General features: G+C 31.5%; 1 protein-coding gene across 1 annotated transcript; it reads left to right on the plus strand.

The window, feature by feature from the left end:
* The first annotated feature begins 583 nt into the window (after window positions 1-583).
* Window positions 584-13688, plus strand: LOC128185710 (cytochrome P450 20A1-like). The gene is made up of 11 exons (XM_052855342.1): window positions 584-727; window positions 1773-1825; window positions 2156-2325; window positions 3573-3718; window positions 3828-3995; window positions 4404-4470; window positions 8472-8648; window positions 8815-8935; window positions 9220-9331; window positions 12723-12787; window positions 13142-13688. The coding sequence occupies exons 1-11, from the start codon at window positions 656-658 to the stop codon at window positions 13389-13391; spliced, it is 1401 nt and encodes a 466-aa protein (XP_052711302.1). The 5' UTR covers window positions 584-655; the 3' UTR covers window positions 13392-13688.
* Window positions 13689-14320: the final 632 nt, after the last annotated feature.

A 14320-nucleotide genomic window follows, 5' to 3' on the forward strand; every position in this document is an offset into this window, starting at 1 on the left:
TGTTTTATACAATAAAATAAATATTAATTACCTGATTGTTTGATTAATTGGGTTAATTTTTCAAATCCTTTTCTTTTTTTGTGTTTTTTGTTTGTTTGTTTGTTTGTTTTTTTGTTTTTTTTTTTATTTTGCTTTTTTTTTTGCTTTAAATTGATTCAATTCCATCTAACATATGACGAGAAATAGTTTTTTTAACTGCAAATAAATTATCTAGTATTTTGTTATTCTGCAATAATTACAACACAGCATAAAACCCACGTCGTCTACCTTACATATTTAAAATTCATGTAAGATAAAAGTCACTAAAAAGGAATACTAATATAGTAACTTCTGGACAACATAAAATTATATGATGAACTTGATCTTAGAATATATACATAGTATTTCAAATAGATAATAAATTGAAATATTGTGCTTAATTTCAATAAATGTCGCTATCTTATAATTATATGATTAAACCTGTGCATACATATATCATGTTTGAGGTAATAATGTTGTATAAACGCATAGTCTGTTATCATCTGCGTCATATCTTTTATTACCTTTATGCATACAGTATATACATGTACGCACTAATTTAAAAACCACATGTTTTTAGCATGTGATATGTTTATCATTTGCGCAGTATTTCTCCTTATTCACTAAGACGGAGAAGATGCTGGACGTTGTTATATTGACTGTGATTTTCGTGGCGACCTTGTTCCTTGCTGTGATCTACTACTATATGGTAAGACACAGGAATATAGAAGTCTGAATATAATTTATAATATACATACATTTGATATTTCTCATGCACAGGATTCATAGCTTGTGTGTCATGTTTTACTTGATCAGATATGTTTCAACGTAGCAGCGGTCTTGTACAAAGTACTCACATCATTAATGTTTAAAATCCAATTCTACCGTGAACCAATCCTACCGTAATGTGCATGTATCGTACCGTGCATGTATCTGTACTAACGATTTCCAGTCCTATCGTAACGTGCATGTATCTGCACTATCGTTTACTATTCCTATCGTAACATACATACTTCTGTACTATTGTGTACCAATCCTACCGTAATGTGCATGTATTGTTATTGTCCTTTACTAATCGGGGAGAAATGACCCTTAGATCATAATTTCTATGATATGATCTAAGTATTCTACAACCGAGTGGGTAGTAGAAAAAATGACCCCCAGGGCAATATTCTACGGGGGTCACTTTTTGTCGTTACACCAGAAACTAAAATTGATATTTTGTTGATTGTTCAGGAATCACTAGAAAGAATTTTGAAACAGAAATATGTCAAATTTAGGGGTTTTTTTCTATGAATTCATTATTGAAACATTGACTAAAACTTACATATCAAGTGACATCACGTTTAATTAGCGTTGGTATAATGGTTCATTATTTGCTATATGATTTTTGTCAAATGACATGAATTATTTGGGCGCAGCTGATGTTTTTTTTAAAAAGTATAAAGATATTGATGAATTAAATTGTTTGTTCAAATATTGAAAAAAGTAAAAATAATTAGTTAGGAATATAAGTGGTTAATCATTTTAATCGGCTTTTATTTGATCACACGCCGAAAAAATCACAGAATATAGATTTTGCCTTTAAAGATTCGTTATACCATTAAGTATTTCCAAATATTAACGCATCAAGACAGTATAGGTTTGAAAATATATGAGAGCAAATATTTCAGTTTCTGGTTGTTAGTTTTTTCTGTTGCGGGTATTGTAAATATTTTTGTACACTTAATTATCATATTTTATTCACCTTTTAGTACAGAAACAAACGAGTCACTACCATTCCTCGGCCTGATCCTACAACACAGGAGTAAGTTTAGAGACGAGAGAGATAATGCTTAAACGTCATAATTGATAATTAAGTTTAATGACAATGGCATCTTAAAGGAACCCATAAATAGTTAACAAAGAATTGTATGATCAATCGCCAGGTAATTGGGGTTTTTGTGTTTTCTTGGCTGTCGTGAATTTTTATTTCAGCAGTAATAAACGCATTGATTGTCCATTGGCAAATAATAAAAAGCTTTTAATACGCAAACATAAAGCATCTTTAATCTCAATTTTTTGAAACTTTGTCAACGGTGAATAATATAATTATGTTTGATGCTGAGAATTGTTCATGTAAATTTCTTATGTAAAGGGATGGGAATTTGGCAGACATTTCGAAAGCTGGAAGTCTGCACGAATACCTTTTAGATCTTCATCAGAAGTACGGGGACATAGCTGCCTTTCAGATGGGAAAGGAGATGGTTGTAAGCATCTGTTCCCCAGAACTGTTCAGGGAGCATTCTAATGTGTTTGACCGACCTGGTAAGTGATTTTTGACAAACAAATAAATCTAAAGTTGCGTTATAACAATATCTTTAACATAATGTTCATACAGTAGTACTTTTTTGATGAATAAAAATGCAAATCATCAAAAAGTGATTTAGTTCACTGGGTACTTCTTGCTTAAAACAATCGATAAGCTTGGAGCTGTTATATGTATCTCTATTTACAACAGTACAAGGTTTTGAAAGAATGATATAATTTTAAACAATATTTTCCTAAATAAGCGCTGTGGCTAGTGCTTATGACACACAACGTACAAGACTTATTTGTGTTTCAAAAATTAAAGATGAGAAATGATACTTTTTGCTTTATGCCATATTTTCAACTTTATGAAACCATTGTTGCAACCACCCATTTTATTTCTGTTGCTCATTCATTTAGGTTTAAGAGTGTTTGCAATCTTGTCTAATACCCTATTGTTAAACGTAGACATGTCGATTAAAAAAAATTTGGCATCTACCGTTGTCCTCAGCCTAATTATGATTCATTTTGGGGGAAAGTGTTTTCAAAATACATTCAAATTCAAATATCCTAGTACACAATTGACTTCTTCAGTGCAGGTGATACTTAGATAAAGCTTCATCATAAAACCAATGGCTACATATATAGCGACTTACAACAAATGGCAGAGAATCAAGGATCAGGCGTTACTTTTAACAACAGATCATTTTTAACACTTGGTATTTTGAGGATTATTTGCTTAGTGAACAACTGTGGATAACAAAAATATATTAATAACGTAGTTGACACATTGAAACTAATTAATTGATTAAACATTATTGTATTCATTTTTTCCTTCTCTCAATAAGGCAACGTGTACAAATATCCCGTCTCTGGAGCATTTCTTGTGCCTATATTTTTAGGATATGATAATCTCGTTTTAAGTTTTTTTCTTTAATCAAATGTTAGAAAAATTAAAAGATCACTAATTGAAAGTACTCTACTGTTACATGTGTACAATTGAAACAAAAAAACCTGTTTTATCAGGCATGCAATGATGGTGAGTTGATAATTGTCAAAATAAAGCATACATAACCTCTTTATACTAAGCAAAGTATGCGACTTGTGATAAAGTATGTTATTAATTGTCTTTAAAAAGAAGTCTAATAGCTATGTGACCATGTTTTTTTTATATAAAGTAGTACTTTACTACAGAATACCATACAATTTTGTTTCGAATATCATTGCATGGCAGATAAAATGTATGAATTTTATTTTTCTTTCAGCTTCGTTGTTTAAGTTGTTTGAGCCTTTCTTAGGAAAGAAATCCATACAGTACGCAAACAAAGCCGAAGGAAAGAGCAGACGTAAGAGTTACCTCCGAGCTTTGGGTCCAAGCCATTTACACTATCATTACTCAGGAATACAGACAGTGGGTACACCACATAAGAGTTAATCAGTATTATTCTTTAAATTAACAGATTACGTGTCTACCCTTTGAAACAAACATCTTTGTAGTTAATGGTTTGGCCCCTTTTCAGCTTTCTGATGATCTGGTTCGTAATTGGTGTAGCTTGGGTGTGGAAGAACACATTCCTTTAAATGAAACAATGCTAACTTTCGCTTTGAAGTTATCTATTGTAAGTCTGTTTGGTAGCAATGAAGTAGCAGGTGAGGACATCAAGGAAATCAGGACCGAATATCTTATTGTAAGTGCCTTTTCGGTAAGATTTGCTTTAAAAAATATTTCAGAAATTTATATGCATCAGGAAAGATTTGGAAAATACTTATTTGATAGATTTTGAAATTGGACAAGTTCATCGTTCTGAAAATTAAGGGCATAAAATGGTTAACGGTTTGTAGGAAAATATAGTTTTTCGACGACTCTCCTTAGTTGTAATTTGAGAGGGTTTACTTTAAATTTAATCGGGGCCGGTTTGATTTTGGGGTTCACTTTACGCACTGAAATGTAAAACAAACAAGCCTTTTATCTAACCATCTTCTTTTTTTTGGGGGGGGGGGGTTATCTTCTGTTGGACACGGTTCGGAATGACTGTTACTGTGTCACTGAAATGCATAAGAAAATATATAATTCTCAGTTAATTGACTATTTGCAGGCATGGAATGAATTAGAGCGACGTTTGGTTGGATTGTCGAATGACAGAAGTCAAAGATTTGAAAATGGTAAACAAAACTGTCAAATGGAATATTTGTTACAAAAAGGAAAACATGATTAAGCCTCGGACATTGAACAAAAATAAACTGCCATAAACGTGATTATTGTTGGATACAAAATCTTCTTTAAATATTGTCTTTATCTGTGCACTTTTTATGTTATCCGATATGGGGGGGGGGGTTGCCTGCTACCCCATCAAAGGCAAAGGCCGCTATCAAGATTTCTCCAGGCCCCTCTATCCTGTTTTTCTGCTTCTTTTCAGTTATTATCCATTCTTTTGATATCCGCATCCAAATGTCTCCGCCAGGTAATCCTTGGCCAGCCCCACTATCGTTTTCCTTGACGGTTCTAAAATAGGCTTGTGATGTTATCTTGTGGCTTGCGTCGAGTATGCCCTATCCACACCCATCTTAAGCTTTTCTTTATTAATGTTTCCTCAATAGAGACTTGGCTATATCTCTACAGCAAGGCGGTGTTTCTGATTTTTTCAGGCCATCTGATTCAGAGGATACGTCTCAGACATCACTTAGTAAATGTCTCGATCCTGTTTTTGTAGGTACTGTCATTGGCACTACGTTGCAGTTAAACAGTCTAATTTTGGTTAGTGTTGTGTTTACCTTGGCTTACCAGATGTTTCCAAATCGTATAAATGCTATTCTTGCCTTTCCTATTTGGGCTTTTATGTCCGTTTCTGTTCCTCCTTACTGGTTCACTATTCTACCAAGGAATGTGAAATTATCTACTTCCTCTTTTTATTTTGTTCTAAATTTAACGTATCATAATTACATGTATGATATTGTGTTTGATCTTAAGATCTTTGTCTTGGCATTGCTGATGTTAAGTCCATTTGTTCTAATGCCACTGCGTTAATTTGTTCCTGTATATGGGCCTTGGTGCGTGAATGAAGTACAATATCATCTTCAAAGTCTAGATCATTTAACTGTGCCCATAATTTGTCTACTGTATTCCATTCCTTCTACTGTGTGTTACTGTTTTTATTATCCAGTCTACTGCCAGCATGTATAGAAAGTACCAAGTGTTCATAGGAGTTGCAGATGATATTATGCAGTTTGCTAGGTACTCTATAATGCCGCAATAGTTTCCATGTTGTTTCCCTATCGACACTGTCAAAGGCATTCTCATAGTCTATGAAACCTAGGTAAAGGAAAGAATTCCATTCAGCACATGTTTTGATGACAATGCGTAATGTTGCTATGTGGTCTGTACAAGATTTATTCTTGCGAAAGCCAGCTTGTTATGGTGATCAACACAAATACGGCTGAAGACTGCAACAATATACTTTCAAAAACAAATTCTTATGAAAACTGGAAAAAAAGCGTCTTTGCTACAAAAAACAGTAATTTTTTTTCAAAAGCCACAGTTTTCTGAATAATTATTAATAGAAAAACAAGAGGCCCAGGACCACATTGCTCACCTTAGCAACATTATCCCTCAATCTGATCAAATAGGCATTACAGTATCAAAATCAAAATATTTTGACAACAAAGTACAGTAGATCTTGCTTATTATTATTTTTTCAAACTACCGTTTTTATCAACATATTTTTATGGTTAATACCAAGCCCCTTTTGTTGTTGTACTTGTTAGAAGATTTTTTTCTATTTCTATATACAGTAACCCCCCCCCCCCCCCCTTGTGTTTGTCCCACTTTTCTGTACAGAATCATGTTTTGATCAAAGTCTAATCTGCACAACCCGTGCTTTCACACAAGTTATTGCTTTATGGACAAAAAACTTTCTCAGAATATTTCTACAGATTTTCTCAATATATTCCTATCACCATGATTTGAACAACTTTAATTTATCGTAGGATGCTTCAAGTCCAATTTGAGCTTTTCTGGCTAAATAGTTTTTGAAAAGAGGATTTTTAAAGATTTTCTCAATATATCCCCATGTACAAAATTCATCCCCCTATTGTGGTCCCACCTTACCACAGGGGACCATAATTTGAACAAACGTTAATCTACACTATCTGAGGATGTTTCCATTCCAATTTGAGCTATACTGGCCTATTGGTTTTTAAGAAAAAGATTTTTGAACCTTTTCTCTATATATTCTTATGTAAAAATTTGACCCCCATTGTGGATCTACCCTATCCCAGGGGACCATTATTTGCACAAACTTAATCTACACTATTCGAGGATGCTTCAACTCTTTTTTGAGCTTTTCTGGCCAGATAATTTTTGAAGATTTTTGAAAAATACCAACAAATTTTCAATATTAATTTCTATGTAAAATTTCATCCCCCTATTGTGATTCCACCCTAACTCCGGGGACCATAATTTGAACAAACTTTAATCTATACTAGATGAGGATGCTTCCACTCCAATTTAAGCTTTTCTGGCCATTTTTTGAGAAGAAGATTTTTAAAGATTTCCTCTATATATTCCTATATAAACATTCATCCCTTATTGTGGCCCCACCCTTTCTATGGGAACAGGATTTGCACAAGTTGCATCTACACTATCTGATGATTCTTCAACTCCAATTGGAGCTTTTCTGGCCTTATAGTTTTTTGAAAAATATCAACAAATATATCTTTATTATCTCCCCTTGAAAGAGGGTGTGGCCCTTCATTTGAACAAACTTGAACCCCCTTAACCTGGTGATGCTTTGTGCCAAGTTTGGTTGAAATCTGCTCAGTGGTTTATGAGAAGAAGATGAAAATGTGAAAACAACGACAACACCAACGACGACGCCAACGCCGACAGACAACGTACAAATTTTGATCAGAAAAGCTCACTTGAGCTTTCAGCTCAGGTGAGCTAAAAGACGTCATTTTTAATATAAACACTGATTGTTCAAGAACATTGTACGTTGCTAGGGACGTCACTGTCTTAATAACGCTAAGATATGCGGTGCAGTTACTTTTGCTTGTAACACGTAGGGACAAGTACATATAACGTTTTAATAGTCGTCTTTTTAGATACTGTGATTTTATGAACAAAGCAAATAGGGTCTTATGTCAATGTTTTTTTAAGGCGTCGAGCTAATGCTCGGCAGCCTTCTAGCGATCGTCTGGATTGGCAATCGTCCAAAAATTCATGCTCTGCACCGCCTTTTAAATGCGCATAAGAAATAAGATCCTTAAAGTATTAAACACATTACAAGATTTTTATTCATTTATTCAACTTAATTGTGTACAAAAAACCCAACTTTGCCTCTCTGGTTATTGACAACTCATTACATAAGTATAAATTTGCTTACTCAAGAAATGGCGGATGAATACAAGAAGGTGTAAACCACTAAATATTATTTTAGTTTATCGCTTACATTTTAAAGTGTAGACCGCGCCCGATAGAAATAAACTTTTATATGTAATTTTTTTGTTATCGGGCACGGTCTCCAAAATAAATGTAAGCGTTAAACGTATCTAATGAAATAAAAACAATTATGCAGTTGGTCGAGTATTTTAGATAGCACGTGTTGTGGATTTGTTTGTGAACAACCATACAATAGGTAATCTTGTTTCAAAAGGGAATTGAATAACTTTGAAGTTTCTTCAATTTTTGCAACCATGATGAGTTAATGTATTATAAACGCATCACTACCTATTTTATAGGGGAATATACTAATTTTCATTTTTAAAGCAGCACAAAATATAATTCATTTACTTTATTATTCTAATTTTATTTGATATACGACTTTTAGTACAAAAATTGAAATTATTGATATCATTTTATATAAAAGAAAATGTCAGCTCGACGCCTTTGTGGCCGTTCCGGCCTTTGATTTTAATTAGCTGTTGTAAATAAAATTTCCACTGAATTATGAATGTAAATTGAAATGGTAAAGATTTCATTCCTTTTTATTTACAGCTATTAAGTAAACGAATGTAATGCAAGTAATGGAAATGTGAATGTGGAACTGAGCATAATTGAGCAAATATGAAAAAATATATATATATATAAATATTGGTATCTACTGGGTCACGAGCAATTTTCTTTAAGTGAATAACTCTAAGTCACAGTTATACTATTATATTTTCAGCTCGAAACAAATTTCATCATATCGTGAACGAGTTGGTGGTCAAGCGCAGAACTCTTCGAAAGAAGACAGACGTCACCCTCCTGGTTGACGTGCTCATTGACAATACAGATGATGAGGAAAAGATACTTCACGATGCCATTTCATTTACTGTCGCAGGATTACACACAACAGGAAATTGTAATATTTTTCCTTCATATGTTTGAAAATCATATATAAGCGCATCTTTTGGCAAGCATTCAATTATTTTATGGATTAATGGCCTTCTAGAATTTCTAACATTTTTACCAATAAATTTCCATGGATATCATTTTGCTTTTTAATATATTTTTGTCTTTTCATGTAGTGTTAACATGGGCGTTGTTCTATCTTTCCACTTATCCTGGCGTCCAGCAAAAAGTTTACACAGAAATAAACAGAGTTCTTGGTAGCAAGGATGTTGACCAAAATTCAACAAAGGATCTTAAGTAAGTTTATTATCTTATTATTAAAAAAAAGCTGTTCAAAACAAAATATAATGAGTGTGATGCATATTATTAAATATCAATCAAATAACTACAAACTTTGAAGCAGAATCTTCTCCCTATTAGGTGCCATCTAGATATTCTACTAAGCGTGAACACAATGAAATAAGTAAACGGAGAATACTGTTATGACAAAAATATTTGGATTTGAAATCAAATTGAAATGCCTTGTTAAATTAAGTCAAATACATAGTGTAAGTGTGCAAATCATGTTGTCTTGTTTTCAGATACCTACATCAAGTGATAAACGAGACTTTTAGATGTGCTGCAATAGCACCATGGGCAGCCAGATATCAGGATGTTGACTCAAAACTCGGAGGATATAAAATTACGAAAAACGTAAGATATATGCAGATAAAATCAGAACAATGAAATTTACAGTCTAGATTTATACATTTAAGGATTATAAATACTCCGAATGAAAAAAACCCCACTTAACATCATAAAGAAAAACAATATATTTTGTTTAAAGACCTTATATTGTATCGTTATGTTTTCATTTAAAAAAAAGAACGTTAATGATCTCGTCTTCAGTTCATGGCCATCAAATATTTTTTAACATTTAAAAAAAATCTCTAAAAAGTTAACACTATCATTGATATTTCTTAAATATGAAAAAAACCAAACTCCTAAACTCTTTTAAAGGTCATATGAAACGATTTTTAACACTATGATTTTCTATCATAAATATACAGCTTGGTAAAGATGAATTTTAAAATACGTATGGGAATTTTTTCTGTCCTTGCATTACTGAGAAATTACCGTTAAACCTCAGCATTTATAAAATAAAATTGATCCCCGCTATCATTCTTGATTTTTTGGCTTTATGACATCACACAGACACTCCGATGTAAACAGTGCCTTTGAACTGGTGAAATTTACACTGGTGTATCGATTTAATTTTAGCAATGTTTGCATATACATGTATGAAAGTTACTTTTTTCAGATAAGATCATCTGATATCGTAGTACGGATGACTTAGTTTTAATTATTCGTTAGGGAATGAAAATATTAGCTTTTTACCAGAGTAATATCATGATGAATATTCAGTAACGCAATGAAAATGTAACAAAAGAAATGCTCCACCATTATTAAATTATCCTAAAAATTTAATAAAAAAAACATCTTTTTCATTCTTCCTCGATAGATTTAATCCTTGAGCTGCATTTATAGAGCATTTTAATTCATTTAATTTTTGTTTGCCATATAAAAAGTAGACCAATGAAAATGTTTCAGGCATTATGTAATGTGTATAGGTTTTATTAAAATGCTGCAACAATATTTTCAATTTATTTTGAGAATAAGATCTATTGATGAATTTTAGTTATTCTGGCCTATAAACTTTATAGTTAGGGGTGTGTAACAATATGTTTAGAAAATACTTTGTGTACAGGTGTGATAACGTTCTATAAAATTTGATTACGAAAACATGGCATAAGGATTTAGAAATGTACCTGCAAAATAAATCGGTTGCTTGATAAAAATAAATGTGAATGAATTTGTAGATAATCTACAGATTTTATACATGTAATGTACAAACATCAATAATAATAAAAGAACGAAAGAAAACAATGCGGAAAGAATGGCTATAGAAGGTATCTTTGAGTAAGTAACACAGTACATATACAAACGTCGTAAAATCGAAACACCGCATATACTTGTACACGTTTCGAAATCAACTCATTTGTTAATTTGAAAACGAAACATAAAATTTAACCGTGAAGCGAATGAGGCAGCATGTTGCCTATAAGCTGTTTAGAAAAAAATCATAATTAATTGCTCGAACGTGCAAATGAAGAAAAACGATCTGTTATCTATGTATTTGATAATTCATTGAAACTAATTTAAACAAAGCATATTTACATGCAAATATTTGAATAAAGATCTGTGACGAAAATCACTCATTATCGAGTCTTAACTAAATACGCAGTCAAATGAACAAATTATATAAACGCATACAATTTAATATATTGAGAGAAAATATACTAGCTGTCGTTGTTGATTATTGTTTGATTATATTAGTCTTTATGTAAAATAGTATTTTATCTTTTTATCTGCTGCAAAATGACATGGATAATTGTATTCACTACACAGATTTATAAGGCGATTGGGTCTTACTGACATCATAAGTAAGGGAGATAAGCCTCGTACATGTAGATCGATGTTCCTTTTTTCCGATTGAGTAATTTTAAACGACTGTGGCACCGATATTTTGCATTAAATCTCACTAAAACATTGCAAGTCTAATTTAATAGGCCCTTATCAATTCATTCCTGCATATAACTCAATATGGTTAAGATATCCTTTAATATGACCTTTAAAAATGAAATAGAGTTTATGAATGGCAGTGACACTAATTAAATGATGATAATACTTTAAGATTTATTATACGTAATAATTATACTGACCCTATTCTGCTGGCGTAAAATTTGTATGAGGTCAATGATCAAAAATTTTTAATGTTGAGTCTTTCATCGTTTTTTAACATTTTTTCAATATTTTTCTAGTGAGCGCCATACGATTATTTTTAAATAAACTTTATATAAAAACCAACAGAAATTATTAACAATTATGTTGACTAACAAATAAAATCTTAACTTTTGATATTATAGTACAGCCAAAAATATATCAGTGAAAATCACAATCTGAAAAAGTTTGTCATATTTTATTCTGTTTTGCTTAAAGCCTTATTTTGTCTGAGCATTAAGCCATAATATGGTATAAAAATATCGAATGTTACTCATGACTTTAAAATTTATAACAATTCAAATTTGAGTACTCAAACTCTGAGTAAATAACGTCCCTAAAGGGACACGGTGCGTTGACCATGTGTCTTTATATACACGTAAGTTATAAACAAATTCAAGCAATGTATTACTCTATTGATGTTTCAAAACAGTAACTATCAAAAAAAGTAAGTATTCCATAAATAGGGTCAGGAGTGATTTCTATTGTACTAACACCGTTCAATGGCAAAAAAGTTGCAACAAATTTTTTAATATGATATAAAATACATGCCAATGTTGTAAAACATTTTTTCAAGAAATGTCATGGAGCATTCGTTGTGTGCCATCACATTCTGTTAAAATTTGGAATCAAAAAGTCAACAAATATAAAATGTTGATTTTACCAGTATTTATGTAAAATTATGATATTGCTATGTACGGAGGCCTCCGTTGTTTTGATTTTTTTTCTGGGAATTTTTTTTTAGATATTGAATAAAGTTTCCAAATTAATTAATAATTTTTTTTTATAAATCGAAATTGTCAAAAAAAAACCGTTATAGTAATGCATATAGACTATCTTTCTTCCAAGGTAAGAAAGTTGATACAAAAGAAATTTTATGTTCTATAACACATTTGTATGTTGATGATTAAATATAATGCAAGAAAAAAACATTGACATATAATTTAAGATTGCAACGTCCTGTTCTCCCTGAAATGCCCTGCACTACTGCATGCTATTTGAGACTTTTGCATTTTATCATAAATCATATCTATTTAACTAGTCTCAATATAAAAAGACAGGCATGTCATGGCTTTTCCTACCTCCAGTCAAAATAGGATCAAATTATGATTAGCTATTTAATCATAAATGTTGTCGAAATGTAGATTATCAATTTTATATGCCGAGACAACGATTGCAATTTTCAAATCCTATTTTGTATTTTTTTTTTATTTATAATGTATATACTATTAAGTTTCTTTTTTTTTGTATGTTGTTGTTTTAGACGCCTGTGATACATGCTCTCGGAGTAAGTTTCCAAAATGAAAAGTATTTTCCAAATCCAAAACGGTAAGTTATGATTATTTTATATTGATAATTTTTTTTTCTTGTTGATACTACAGTAAACGATTTTCTTCTATATCTTTAAAAGCTGGAATAAAGTTTTAAATGCTGATGTTGAAGTTAGATACATTATATCATTATTTGTTTAAAATAAAAAAAAATAATGAAATGTTTGATTTGAGTCAAAGAAAAAATGCATTAAAACTAATGCTGGTAATCACGTATATTAACTTTTGGAATTGTGTGATTCAGGTATTCATTACTCATTGTTTATTTTTAACATATCAAAATTCCTATTTAATCACTCTCAAAATCACAAAGAAGATTTTAATATGTTTGGATCCTTCAAATTTTATTAAGGTTTGACCCGGATCGTTTTTCTGAAGAAAACATAAAATCCAGACCAGCATACGCGTTTCAGCCCTTTGGATTTGCTGGCAATAGAATGTGCCCCGGATACAAGCTGAGCAGTATCGGATCTGTCGTATTGTTAGTGACCATCTTGAAAAAGTTTAGGGTCAACTTTGTTGAGGGTCAAGTGGTGATTCCGAATTTTGGTCTAGTTACTCGTCCGAACGACGAAATTTGGATCACTCTTCAGAAAAGATAATGGAGATTGACTATGTGATTTGTGTAACGTTAATTGTGTGAAAACGTTTTTCAATCGTTTTATGAAACATTCAGTTTTAAGTTAAAGTTTAACCGGTAAGCTAAATAGGATGGTGGTTCGAAAATGCTGAGAAAAACCAATATATTTTCCTTTTTAAGTGATGCATTTTAGTCATCTACATGTAAATATCAAATCAACCAGTCTTATATCATAATTGAGCAAGGTACTAATAACAAGTATTAAATATTTTGTTTATGACGATACATAAATTAATATATATGTATGTTATGCTTTGAATTATGTCTAACATTTGAGCAAGTTTTATTTGTGGTCAAGTTGAATTACAGACAGTGTTAATGTATATAACCAGACCACATTTATCTGACTACAACAAAATAAATTCATCGAATTGAGTTTACATCCAAAAGACAGGAATTTTGAACGAGGACCTTTGTAATGAACACAAACTGCTTAAACAAAAACTCTTCGATTGAAAGGAGTCAAGAGCATCGGTTTTATCAGGATTTATTTTACTGATCGATTAACTGAAATGAAAACAAAGAGTCATTATGACATATACTTAATCAACACCAACTGATGTCAACATTTGTAAAATATGATTGTACTGAATGAATGTACTTGTAAGATGATTTGACTTTCGGGTGGCAATAACTTATTTCGTTTACAAACCAACAACGATGGAAAAAAACAAACAAATTTCAATTTTATTTTATGAGGCCAGCATTTACATATTTTTGTAATGTTGGCCTCATAAAATAAAATTGAAATTTGTAAAATTAAAAATGATAATGTTTCCTTTCGGTTGTAAGGTGTTTAAAATGTGAAAGCAATAAAATTTGATAAATTGACGTTGTGGTTAGTTTGCAGTTGCGTCTTGTTACTGGCCGTAGTCAAGGTTAATTACAATA

This window comes from Crassostrea angulata, chromosome 5 (genome assembly GCF_025612915.1).
Source record: "Crassostrea angulata isolate pt1a10 chromosome 5, ASM2561291v2, whole genome shotgun sequence".
NCBI lineage: Eukaryota > Metazoa > Mollusca > Bivalvia > Ostreida > Ostreidae > Magallana > Magallana angulata.